At 38.9% G+C, this 13396-nt stretch overlaps 1 protein-coding gene across 1 annotated transcript in view; it reads left to right on the plus strand.

Moving 5' to 3' along the window:
• ADGRL4 (adhesion G protein-coupled receptor L4) overlaps nucleotides 1-13396 on the plus strand; it is a 103992-nt gene that overhangs the window by 58913 nt on the left and 31683 nt on the right. The window contains exons 3-8 of the mRNA XM_080915109.1: nucleotides 2251-2400; nucleotides 5085-5234; nucleotides 5607-5677; nucleotides 6904-7077; nucleotides 7187-7370; nucleotides 8593-8709. Coding sequence (XP_080771235.1) covers nucleotides 2251-2400; nucleotides 5085-5234; nucleotides 5607-5677; nucleotides 6904-7077; nucleotides 7187-7370; nucleotides 8593-8709 — 846 coding nt within the window. The remainder of the gene's footprint in view (nucleotides 1-2250; nucleotides 2401-5084; nucleotides 5235-5606; nucleotides 5678-6903; nucleotides 7078-7186; nucleotides 7371-8592; nucleotides 8710-13396) is intronic.

The following is a 13396-nucleotide window of genomic DNA, read 5'->3' on the forward strand; positions in this document are numbered from 1 at the left end:
ACTGTGTTGCGGGCACAGTGTAAGAGGGTTAGGGCATATGTATAGCCGCCATACTTGTAATCCTAGAAAAGCAGAAACCATACAGATGTATTAGGTTTAAGCCATTTCATGTGGGGCAAGTGGACCGGCCGCCAGACAGTACTGGTAAGTTTGTGCAGGCTCAAATCCCAGGGAATCTTCAAAATTGAGAATGCCAGGTGTGGGTGAGGCCAGCTCCCTGGCTAGATCTATCTATCTATCTATATATATATATATATATATATATATATATATATATATATATATATATATATATATATTTGTGGTCCACGTTATGCCCAGCTTTGCACAGGCAGTCTTATCCATGCAAATAGAGCATCTGTAACATCTCAGACTGAGCCCCTGGACCCCACCGTACTCCCAAATGTTTATAAGGTCCTTATCTACGTCTAATGAAGTTCATGAGTTATTTCACCAAGAGTCATCTATCTGACAGATGCTGTTTTATTGAGCTGTAATGCAAAAGGAAATGTTTTCTCTCCCGAAGCATTCATTACTAGACCTTGGATCCACCCAGCAGGCCCACCTTGTGCCCTTCCTGCTGGCTACTTGTCCAGAGGCTCCAGCCACTCTTGTGTCTGGCACTGGCACTGCAGGTAGCAGAAGAGAACGGAGCCACCTGCTCTTCAGGGGCTTCCCCTTCAGAGAGCTGCAACACCTTGGTTAATGCAACCAGATCAGAGCCCCAAAGAACCAGAGTCCTCAGATTTATCTGTCTTGGTTTCACAGAGAACATCACCCTATCACAGACCGAGCTCTGCCTCCCCTGAGCAGTGGTAACACCCAAACATCGAGGTAGCCAGGCAGCCACACAATTTGGGCCTCATAAGAGACTGCAGGAAAAGTTAGTTCGGACCTTGCTGCAAAATGGAAACTGTATGTATTTTATCTGTGGCTGCTCCATTCTGAGATGGGACATTTCTAAACCATCTTAAGTGGAAGACAGACACAGTGTGAGGTCCTGAGGACAGTAATTCTTCTAACTGCTCAGACATTCTCACTGCACCTACCATTACTGCGTTATCCCGAGCCTGCTCCCCTTGAAAGCACAGAGCAGCCATATCAAATTCAGTAATTCTTGCTAAGATATACCAATAACAAACAATAACAAGACCTCATTATGACATTTTTTCAGAATGTATGCAATGTAAGTTTATCATATTCAACTCCATTATACTTCCTTATGTTTGTGTATTTTGGGAACTCGGTGTGTAAGCATTGTATCAGCATCACCTGACCCCTGTTTCGGCCCCTGTGTCTTAAGTCCCCACCCACCCAAATTTAGTTTTAGTTAATTTCTGGTCACAAGTGTGCAACAATAATAATATATATGTAATTGCATTTATATGTATGTTATGTGTTTAAAAGAGCCATAAGAACAGGATGCCTGCTGCTAGTGAATGTTCTCTGCACATTGCAAAGAAACTACACCCACAATATCTCAACAGTATGGTTGCCAGAACAGTATGGTATGACATCCTCAATTGACACAACAAGGTAGATGAGGAAAAATATGCAAAGTTCCACCCCTTAATAAAAAGCCACATGTGGCCAATGGCTACTTCGAGGAGATAATCAGTCTTTTGCAGGAATGAGCTCTCACCAAGTAACCCGTCCTTAACATATGCATCCGAGCAATGCTGAATAGCCTCACTTCCACCTTTTATTAAAGTGCAAAAAAATACATATAGAAATCAGATTAAAGTATAAGAAGTATTAGTTTCAGAGGATCATTATGTCATAAATACCAATGCTAAATAGGAAAACATTGCATAAGCTTAGTCATGGATGCTAGTAACCCAGCGCACCGGTACAGCTTTTCTTGCTGTTATTAGAGCATCACGTTGCCATTGTAGATACTCAGGGGCTGAAATGCCCTATTTGGTCAATGGTGATGGGATGGCAGCCATCTGAGAGAACAGCAGTGTGAGGCCATCCAGGAGAGCAAGGACTCCAGCAGCCATGGCGCCCATGAACTCACAGCAGCCCGGTTCCCTTCCTTCCCTTAGGAAGCTGCTGGCTGTTGAAGGCTAAGCCACTGAGGGAAGGCAAGCCATTGTCTTCAGTGGTCACATGACTGGTCGTTGTCCCTCAGTGAGCATTTTGCTGTATTTGTTGACATGGGATCACAAAGCACCTGTGACATTGTTATGAGGACGCACACAAGGAAGTGAACACTAACGCCAGCAGTTGCTTGTGCCACATTTGCAGACATAGACGAGTGCAGCGAGTCCTCGGTGTGCGGCGATCATGCTGTGTGTGAAAACCTGCTCGGAGGATTTAGCTGCTTCTGCAGGGAAGGTTATCAGACCTCCACGGGGAAGACGCAGTTCACACCTAATGATGGCTCTTACTGCCAAGGTAATGCATAGCCTTCAATCTTAAGCTGTATAAAATATTTATGACATTTGTGGAGTATCAAAGAGACACGTTCCTCCCAATGACAAACAAGCCAAGGTTAAAAAAGGAAAAGGTTACAAAAGAAAATCAAGAACAAAGCAACAGAATTGATAGTGAAAGGAGATGTGTCAGGGAAGAGTGGGGCCAGATGGGAGGATGAGGATTCAGGATGTGCTCTGAGCATGTATGACATCATCTGCAATAGGCTGCGGTGCTGTATACTGTCCTCTGGACATGGCATATATGGTGCGTATACAAACTCACAGCCCCTATGGCTTCCTAGAGAAGGTCACTGCAGAATTAAGTAAGTTTCAATTTCTACTATCACAGAAGGTCTCCAGGCCTGTCTGAGGACCATGTCTGAGGAATTATTGGTGTTTGATAGCTGTAGGAGGTGGGGTGACTTTTCCATAGGAATATGACCCCTGGTAGGTTCCTCAAGTCTCAGTGGGATGGCCCATGCCTATACAGGTGTTACAGCATCAATTGAACCTGTAGGCTAAAGCATGTAAACAAAAAAAAAAAAAAACAAACAAACAAAGGGTAGAGGGAGAAAGAGAGGAGAGAGTGACAAGGGGGAGGGAGAGAGAAAAATGAAGGAGAAACTTGGTAAAAAATGGGGTAGAATGGATATGATCAAAGTATAAATCTATAAATTTTTCTGAGAATAAATATATTTTAAAACAGAAAGAAAGTCAAGCCAGTATGGTGGAGACATAGTAAGAAACTGGGGTCATAAGGCAGAATCCCCAAGTGTGTTTAAAAGCTGATGTGCCGCAGGATGGAAAGAGGGGAGGCTACAGAGAAATGTTCTCCTATTGCTTACAGGTTGGGTTTAGATAAAGTTCATGATAATGCTGCCCATTTAAGGAAATCAGTTTCTTAAAAAACAGACACCTCTAGCAGGACAAAGTGTGGATAGAGAATGTATTAAATGCCCACCCGGAAGAAAATTTGTACCATTCATGATGTTTAATGGGTCAGCACACAGCCTTATTTGGGCTTCTTTTGTATTTGAATGCAACACATGCTTCTAAACCATGACTGAGAGGAGGGATGCAGCCCATAGTCACTGAACTTGAAGACTCTGGATGGAAGACAGCCATGAATTCCAGAGCTGCATAGTGAATGCCAGACCATCATTGTGAGACACTGGCTTGAACCCCACATTCCCCACTTGGTTAATTTATCTTCACTCTCGCCTCCTTCTTCCTATCTTATATGGAGATTGGAATGCAGGATTGGTGGTTCTGTCCATCCAAGAGTCAATATACTCTGTAGCATTCTTCATTATTAGTAGGTATAGCACTAGTCTGGTAGGATGGTCGTTTCTGAGCACACAAATAAAAGTAGATGGGGAGAGTGCGTCTTTAAAAGAAGGGCACTTGAGTTCCTTGATCATGCACACCATAGATATGGAGAAATCATCAGTAGAGGGATTTTCTAGCCTCACACTTACACTCTGGTAATGTTGTTTATAGTCTAGTACTACCAGCTTTCCAACTGGTATAAAGATCTTCAAGAACAGAGTGCAAATCTTTGAACTGACTTCCTTTTCTGTACTTTGAGTTGCACGTTTCCCTGTGCCTCTGCTGTATTTTTTAAATGAAAACTTGGGAACAGCTGAATTTAAGACAACAGCCTTGTGACATTTCAAATTTGACTTTAATAGCTCCCTTCCTTTTCATACTGGTAAATGGTGCCATGCCATTTACTATTTTAAAAATCAAATTGTAAATTAAAATTACAGGTTCATTTATTAATCTAATAGAAAGTGTCTCTAAGATGCCAGAACTGGGCTCAACACACACACACACACACACACACACACACACACACACACCTTTCTATTAATTTAAGGTAATGATCTGGACATTCAGTTCCTTGGAATCATTTCCCAATCTGGCAGCATATTTATATTGTATTTATAACTTTAAGGCACATTTCACTGCAGTGTATAAAATTTTAAATTAGGAATATAAATGATGTGAGTCTAAAAGCCCAGCACCTTTATTACAGTGTCAATACATAGCTACTGAGAATTTCTGACTTAATTCTGTGCAATTTATTACTTCATCCATACTCAACCATGATGGTCGCACATTAAAATCATAGTCCAAATGTAATATGAACAAAAGTAATCAATCGTAATAAATCTTAAGAGGAGTTGAATCGCATAATGTACTGGACCTTGGTTTTCAGTTAAATCACACCCAGAAATGAAGCTTCAAAGAGAAAGCGGGTCCATCTTTATTCTCTAGATTTCTTTAAACTGACTTATCATCAGTTTATCCTAAGACCAGCAGGCAAATAATTTTAAGTGCACTTTGAAAAATGAGGATTTATTAAATTAGAACTAACTGTTACCTCTTAGATGATGGGAATAGATTTACTGACGTTGTTGATGAATCACGCTACTTAGAAAACAATTTGAGAGTCTGGCCCATGAATAACATTTTCAATACTCTGTCAAAATGGACTGGCCAAATTACAGTTTTCTCTCTTCTCCCAATGAATGGGATTTCCCCTGCTCTCTTGTACCTTATTTCTTGGTGTGAAATCACTAACCGAGTGTGACATTTTTGTGAGGACGCACACAAGGAAGAGAACACTAACGCCAGCAGTTGCTTGTGCCACATTTGCAGACATAGACGAGTGCGGCGAGTCCTCGGTGTGCGGCGATCACGCTGTGTGTGAAAACCTGCTCGGAGGATTTAGCTGCTTCTGCAGGGAAGGTTATCAGACCTCCACGGGGAAGACGCAGTTCACACCTAATGATGGCTCTTACTGCCAAGGTAATGCATAGCCTTCAATCATAAGCTGTGTAAAATATTTATGGCACGTTTGTGAGATATCAAAGAGCTACAGCCCCAACATCGATGCTAGGACTGACTAGGGTTAAAAAAATACATTAAGAAAGTATATTGTTTCGCTTTGTAGAAATGGAAGCACCATGTTTAATGTAGCTCACATTCATTCTTTCTTCCTTAAACAACTCGCTTCCATTTTCTGTGATACATTATATATTCTGGAACCCAAATGGATTCTCCAATGTTAAAGAATGCACTTTTAATGTTTAAATGAGCAAAATCATTCAAGTCAACATGATCAACTTAGGAAAAAATGGTTTGTAGACTCACTGTGGAATGTGGTTTCTTTTTCTACAGAAAACGTGAATTCAAATTGCCACTTAGAGCGTGCCTGCATTGCTGCTAACATTAATAAAACTTTAAAAAGGGTAAGAAGACACTTTAGGTTGAAATATATTTTATTTTGACATTTTGATCTCAGAAGTGCCACCAAAGCTCTACTGGGGAAACATCAGCAGTTGAACCTCAGGTAGAATTAAATCTGTTTGCACACAGCCATGTACGATTTATATCACAGACACATTTAATTTGAAACTTCCAAGGCAGTGTAGAAGACTTTATCCTGTTTAATTTATGCTGTTTTTTTTCATTATTGGGTGTATTGGAAAATTATTTTCAACATGAAAGGAAGTTGTTGAATAAAATGGTAAAAACACACGTGGGCTCAGATCCAGTCCCACATTCCAAAGAGTCTTAGTTTAATGCAACTAGATTTTGTACTTCAAAGTGAACACTTCAAAGAGCAAATAAAGTAGGACATTCATAAACTTGTTGTTATGCGACTGAGACGGTGGGTCATACTATGAGGAGAGAACATCCATTTTCTCCCAACCTAAGGAATGCTGTGGTGGACCACAATTGAATTCGGGTTATTAAAGCACAGTTTTTACCTTTGATATCAATACTTACAAGAACTAATCAATTTAAATATTGAGATGGGTTTATTGGCTAGGATATATCCTGGAAAAAAGGAAGTTATTTTCAAGATTATTTTTTCGATATCTCTTCAAGTAAGCTCCTTTTGTTCCCGAAGTATACTCACTGCTTTCCCAATTACTTGGGAATTATTTCTAAATAAATTCCATTTTCATTGGTACATGGCTTGATTTCAGTTTAAGCTGATAATAAATACAGTGTTCACATAAGGCAAGATGAGCAACCTCTGAGCAAATTGGATATGTCTCATTCTTGGTTTTAACACATGTGATCTTGTGTCTGATGCATATACAGGAATGTGTGTGTCCACATATGTGACTGACATATGCATGTGAAGACCAGACACTGATGCTAGGTGACTTCTTCAATTGCTTTTCACCTTAGTTACTGACGCAGGCACTCTCCCTCTTCCCCTTTCCCTTTCTCTCCCTCTATCCTTCCTAGCTAGACAGCTTCCCCAGGGATTGGGTCTCCACCTGCACAGCCCTGGGATTACAGGCAGGCTGCCACCTAAAATACTTTTACACAGAGTCTGGATATAAGGAGGTCATAAGCAAATGTTTTCCTCACTGGACTAATTCCCAACCCCTTAAATCTTATGTGTAAAACTCTCCAACAGAAATCTGATACACCATGTCTGTACTTATTCTTGTCTCAGATTGGACCCATGAAAGAACAGACAACTTTACTCCAAGAAATCTACAGAAGATCTGAGGCTGAGCTCTCTCTGCTGGATATAGTCACATACATAGAGATATTAACTGAGTCATCCTCACTACTAGGCTACATGAACACTTCCTCCAAGGATGCCCATTTCAACTCAACTCTTACAGTGAGTATGTTGATATGTAATCCACAGTGGAGCTGATCCTTAAATTGTTTTCTGTATTTCTGTTCAGTGTGAAAAATACTATTTTAATGATACATTTTTCCTTAAATAGGAATTTGGAAAAACCGTCAATAATTTGGTTGAAAAGAATACACATAAAATGTGGGACCAGTTACCCACAAATCATAGAAGACTTCATCTCACAAAGCTGATGCACACTGCTGAGCTCACCACCTTACAGATCTCTCAGAACATCCAGAAGAATACTCAGTTTGACATGAATTCGACTGACTTGGGTAAGGCATGGAAGTAAAGGGTCTGTTTCAAAGCAACAGCATGTACCAGGCCAGACAATAAGGAGCCATTCTTGAAATGTTACACTGCACACAAGTTTAGTCAATGCAAAAATGAGTGTTGATTCATATTACCAGTGCCATATAAATAAAGAACCATGCTAATAGAAAATTTGATATTCCCCCTACCTTTATTGCCTTCCATTTTCCATTCATAAACTGATTATCTTGAAAATTAGCAGAAGCCATCGCTCCCTTCTCATGCTCACTCAGTGTTGCCCTCACCTTAACCTACAAAACTTACATCAGAAATTATGGATATTGTATATTTAAATTTCTCTTTGGAAATGCTTTGCCTTGTGTTAACATGAGGCCATTATAATAATAAAGTAGAATTTTATTCTGTGTAGTTTACTAAAAAAAAGATACTAAACTTAGGGTTAACATTGAGGACAGTCATGAAGGGTTTGAAGAAGCGAAGTGTTCTACTAAGAAATCATTGTGTGTGTCTGTATTGCCTGTCTGGGCGATACCCTGCTAGACAGTTGTATTCACAGAATGATTGATCATCTCATTGTCATTCAGCACTTACCAAAATTAATAATGAAAATGATGAGGTTAATATGTAGGCACACTACACTTCTATGGTTCTGCATAAAGCACCTGCTAATGTGCCCCCAAAGTGAATTATTACTCAAAAATCTAATTTTTTAATCTTTCAACAGTAAGTTATGTTTACATTACAGATCATGTAGCAAGAATTGCCAACCCTTTGACATTGAGGCACGGCATTGTCATCTACTAAGTTCGAAATGAAAAACAAACAATTCACTTGCAAAAATGGTCTCAGAAAACGAACAAACAAAAAAAGCCTGAAGGTTTTAACCAAGTTTACTGTTTTGTGTGATGCCATACTCATAGCTTTTCTGGACAAATTCAGCCAATAGGCTGAAGGTTAGGCAGACCTATAAGACAGTGTAGCCCTCACTGCTGTGGGCACTGAGGGTGGGTGTTGTTGCACATGTCGAGTATTTCATTTTTTTTTTTTTTAGCTCAGTAAAAATTAGAAAATGAATGTAATAGTCAAAAGAAAAGAAATGTTCTATGCTTTGGGAGAGTATGCTCTATACTGCCCCAAACTGGAAAGAAACTGTAACCAGTGCAATTGTCTCTAAATTTAAAACTTATATTGGTTAAACTAATTGTAGAATCTTTCTTATTTCAGCTCTCAGGGTTTTCGTTTTGGATTCAGTTCACATGAAGCACTCTCATCCCCATATGAATGTGGATGGAGGCTATGTGAAAATATTCCCCAAGAGAAAATCTGCATATGACTCAACTGGTAGGACTCGAACTTCTTATGCATAGCTGTGGATTTCTAATAAGTACTTAATATGCACTTGGCTATGTCACAGATATATGAGTGATTTCCTATAGAAATGTTTAAGTTCATATACATACATACATATATATATATATATATATATATATATATATATATATATATATATATATTCAGTTTATACTTGATATTTCATTCTGACAGCTCTACCTGAGGTGAATTTTAACCAATGATATCCTAATTTTTTTCATTGTGAAACCAAATTCGTGAATGTAGATAGTGGTATGTTTAGACTTTTCTTTGGATCCATCATTCCTTGGCTTTTTTTTTTTTTTTTTTTTTTTTACAATAGACTCTAAGTCATGCAGCTTTTTAAAAAATTAAGACAGAGAATGCTGGTAGCAAGCAATTTAGTGATTATCTGACTTAACAATCTCATTTGGCAGATAATGGAAATAAGGTACAAGGTTAATGAAGCTCTCTCCATGTTTATCAGCAAATAGTTCAGAACAAAACTAGGAAGGAAGAAGTTAATAAAGGAATCAGCTCAACAAGCTTTTACTTGTCACCCCAGTGGGTTAAGCAAGTGGTTACTATTTTCATTTATATTACCATTCATCTCCTCTTGGAGCATCATGGACAGCACAATTCTCCCTGACATAGAGTAACTTCTGTTGTCGTTCTTCTTGTGTAGGTAAAGATATATTACTGAGGGCAAACGTGAATTGAAACCTTTCCTCAGAATGTGTGGCAATCATAAATATAAATGAAAACCTTACAGCAAATACACATAAAAACCGTATTGTGAACAGACAGACTTTATTTTTAATGACCCTTCTGCATGCTTGCCTCATCATATTTTCTCTGTTTTGTTTTGGTTCATTTTGTTTTCCATTGCTTGGGGATTTTTTTTCTCTAATCATTATCCTCACTGTTATTTATTTTTCTGATCAAAGTGAGAAACACATAGTTATAAAGGAATGAAGAATACCCATGATGCATTGCCACTGTTCCCTCAGCTGTTGTGCTTCTAAACCACACTACAATCAAGGAAGCATACGAATAATATTTATGAATATATCCATGAAACCGGTTAAACAGTTGAAATTTCAAAGACAATTTGAATAGTGTTTAGAAGTCATGAAAAACACTTTGAAACTACATATTTTGGTGACAAATGATGAAATTGTTGTCACAGAATTAAAATCTCAGAGAGATATTGGCTGACTGTATAGGAGCTTTGTTGTGTTTAATGATGGCACACATAAATGGACGATAAGGGGGATAATATCAGATCTCAATCAGGCAGCGGGAGACAATGGCTTCTCCTTAAGGTTGAATCATAAAAGAAAGCAAATTTACAAACTGATCACACCTCCCAGGGATGTCTGCATCATGTAATTTCACTTGTGAAATTCATTAGAAAAGGCACACCAAACCGCCGGCAGGAATGCAGAGGGAATAAGTGACATCAATGGGTTTTCACGTAATTTTGTAAGCTAAATTTAGACATGTGATAGGGACAGGTAGGGGTAACAAGTCAAGTTCAGTACTCTGAACTGTAGCTTTACAATAAAAATATAATAGATGTCTGTTAAGGAATTCTACATACTTTCTTTTGAATACTTGTGAGATTAGCATAATAGTCAGAGGCCAAACAGACCACTAGAGAACATCCTGCTTAAAAGAACCTTTAGCATTCTCCAAAGGGGAGGATCAGTAAAGCCATTTGGGAACACGATTCTTAAAGGAGCTCATTGTATAGTCCATTCTGGACAACTTACCCCTGAAATGTAACATGCAGGAAAATCTTGTTCCACTTTGGTGCCTTTTCAGCAATCTAGAATGTCAAATAGAGTTACATCACTAGGGAAGGAAATGATTGGTGGAACTCCAACTGACAAAAACAAAGAAGCAAAACAAATAAATCTATCACTACCAACAAATGTTTGTGTCTGTGTTACAAATATATGTACATATATTGCAAGAAATATTTATATTATACATATATATTACAAATATATACATATACATATACATATATATATTAAAATGACTCTGGAACTTTAACACAGTAATTTGCTTAAAATAAATACCTACACATTTTTTTCTAGAAATTGAATGAAAGGCAGTTTTTTGTTCTTAGAAAATGATATGCTAATGCTAAAAAAATACAGAAAGAGTACAGGACAAAACAGCATAAGCATCATTAACCAGAAATGAGACCAGATGGAATTCAGTAGGAAATAATGTATTCTCTTCAAATGAGTCTGCATCTGCAACCCATTTTCTTGGTGAGTGAGCCTTATTTTTAGTAGAAAGTACAGTTTTGTTGTGTTAGTTACAGAGTATCTGGCAGGAGATATTAAAAGAGGAAAGATTTTCTTGGCTCACAGTTTTAAAGGGCCCATCAAAGTCAGCAATCATTGTGGGGAACGAATGGAGGAGTTCATGGCAAAGGGAAGTGAGTGGACACACATCCCAAGGACCCAGGAAAGCAGGCTGGAACTTCAGAGCTTCAGGCCTGGTGACCCACTTCTTCAAGACCAGTGCTATCTTTTAAAAGCTCTGTAACCTTCAAGATATCCCCATCAGCACCCAAAGCACAACTGAGTGGGAAACATTCCACAAGATCAATTAGTCCTAAAATTAGCAAAAAACTGTCTGAAGTAAAAAGGTTCAGAAATCTAGCTGGGGTAGGGAAGAGATGCTCAAAGGAGATTCATCAAGGAAATACAGTCGCAGGGGCTGGAGATTTCTATGGCATACCTTTGCCCCAAATCACAAATTTAATGGTTTAAAATATTGCCATTTCAGACTGCAGCGATTCAAAGAACAATTTCAAGTCACCTCTTACCAACTTTTTATTTCAGTTTGGACCATGTCTTACGATGACACCTAAGAAGTAGCTATCCTTCAATGTAAACTTCATGTTTCTAAAGTTTTGATTTTTTTTTTCCTTCAAGCCCTTGTCATTGGACAGAAACATTGGCATCATGGTTATTCCTAAGAGTTTTGATGTCACTAGCTCAAATACACCACACCGTTCTCCTTAGGATTCTATGACACTGCCATTGGGGGGAGGAAAGAATTTATTGGACTTATACTCACAATCCATCATGAAGACATGTCAAGGAAGAACCTGGTAGTAGGAATTCTGCTTATTTGCCAGAGTCCACCCCAGGCAGGATTCAGAACCCAAAGGTGAATGTATGGAATACTTCCTACATTTAGCAATAATGTGCATACACACTGTGCTTTTTCCTTCCTTCTCCTCCTCGGTCCCTGCAGTCTTCTGATACCCATAATCTATAATGCTTCAGTAAGTAAATATCTAACAGCACATTTGTACGTAGCCAAGTGACTATGGTTTTTAACAATAGCCATTAGAGTATAGAAAGGTGATAGACTGCATACCTGGGAACTTGTGATTTCATTATTGGCATCTAGTATCTCAGCATACCCTAATCAGGAGGTCTAATTCTTCTAATGCCCTTAGATCTAAACACAAAGGCAACTTGAGACAATTCCTCAGCCTTGCTTGGCTCACCTCTGACTGTTCCTATGGAAGAGGTTGGTGGGCAAATTGTTGTCATAACTACGTTCCCAATGAGAGAGAATATCCAGACTTTAGTTGATGCAGAGAGACCAGGCCTTGTGTTGACTCAACTGCATCACAATTATTAACAAACAAAGGTGTAGTGATCTGTTTGTTCCCAGGATTCTCAGAAACAAATAAGAATAAAGCTTCCTTTTTCTGATTCTGAAGAAATGTCTGTCACAGACAAAGTGAAAATAAAAAAACTATCAATAGCAAAGGCAAGAATGCCAATACAAAGCAAAAGTGAACCAAGCATCTCCTAAGAAAAGGCCAGGAGATTATGCAGAAACATCCCTACAGGTCTTAACATGTGGGCACCCAGCTCCTCAGTCCTTGTCATAAAGAGAGCTGTCTGTATTACACCATGCACCTTTCCAAAAAGAGGCTTGGCGACTGCCTCTGACTGGCTCCTTCCCAGGCTTATGTGTAGCTACCTTCCTCACATCTCCCAGACACCAGGTCAGTAGTAGCACCAACCACATTGGATTGCTCTCTCCTACATTAATTATCAATCAATAAATTGCCTCAGAGACATGTTCTTGGGTCTCTGATAAAAGCATTACTTGAGTTTGGTTCCCTCTTTCCTACGTGTTGACTCACAAGTTCAGTCATCACATAGATTGGTATCTATTTGTTTCAAAGATGGGTATCTTCTGAGCTGGTAGATCAAAGAAAGGTTCATGAGGTATTTATGTTAAATAAGATCCTGTAACCATAAAAATGAATAGTGATGGATATACTTTAGAAATTATCACATGATCATATGGAAGGAGTGTGTGGTGTGGAGGGGCCCAGTTATGTGAACACAGAGTTTTCTGAACATGCTATCAATATCTGGGTTTGTGATTCTGCAGCATTGGGCTGCATTCTGGTACCACTTTTGTGTGATGCTAAGATCAAACACAGCTCCTCTGACTCTACAGAACTCAGTGCTTTCAACATTGGGAGGAAACACTGCAGAGATTCAAAGGCTGATCTCGGTAGTGTGACTCAACTGAATCAATTCTCAGTCTTCTTAATCCCAAGCCATTTGTTTGCACAGGGACACATGGCTTAAACCCACTGAGCTACCTCTGTAGGGGAGAA

The sequence above is a fragment of the Micromys minutus genome, assembly GCF_963924665.1.
Source record: "Micromys minutus genome assembly, chromosome: 4".
In the NCBI taxonomy this organism is placed as follows: domain Eukaryota; kingdom Metazoa; phylum Chordata; class Mammalia; order Rodentia; family Muridae; genus Micromys; species Micromys minutus.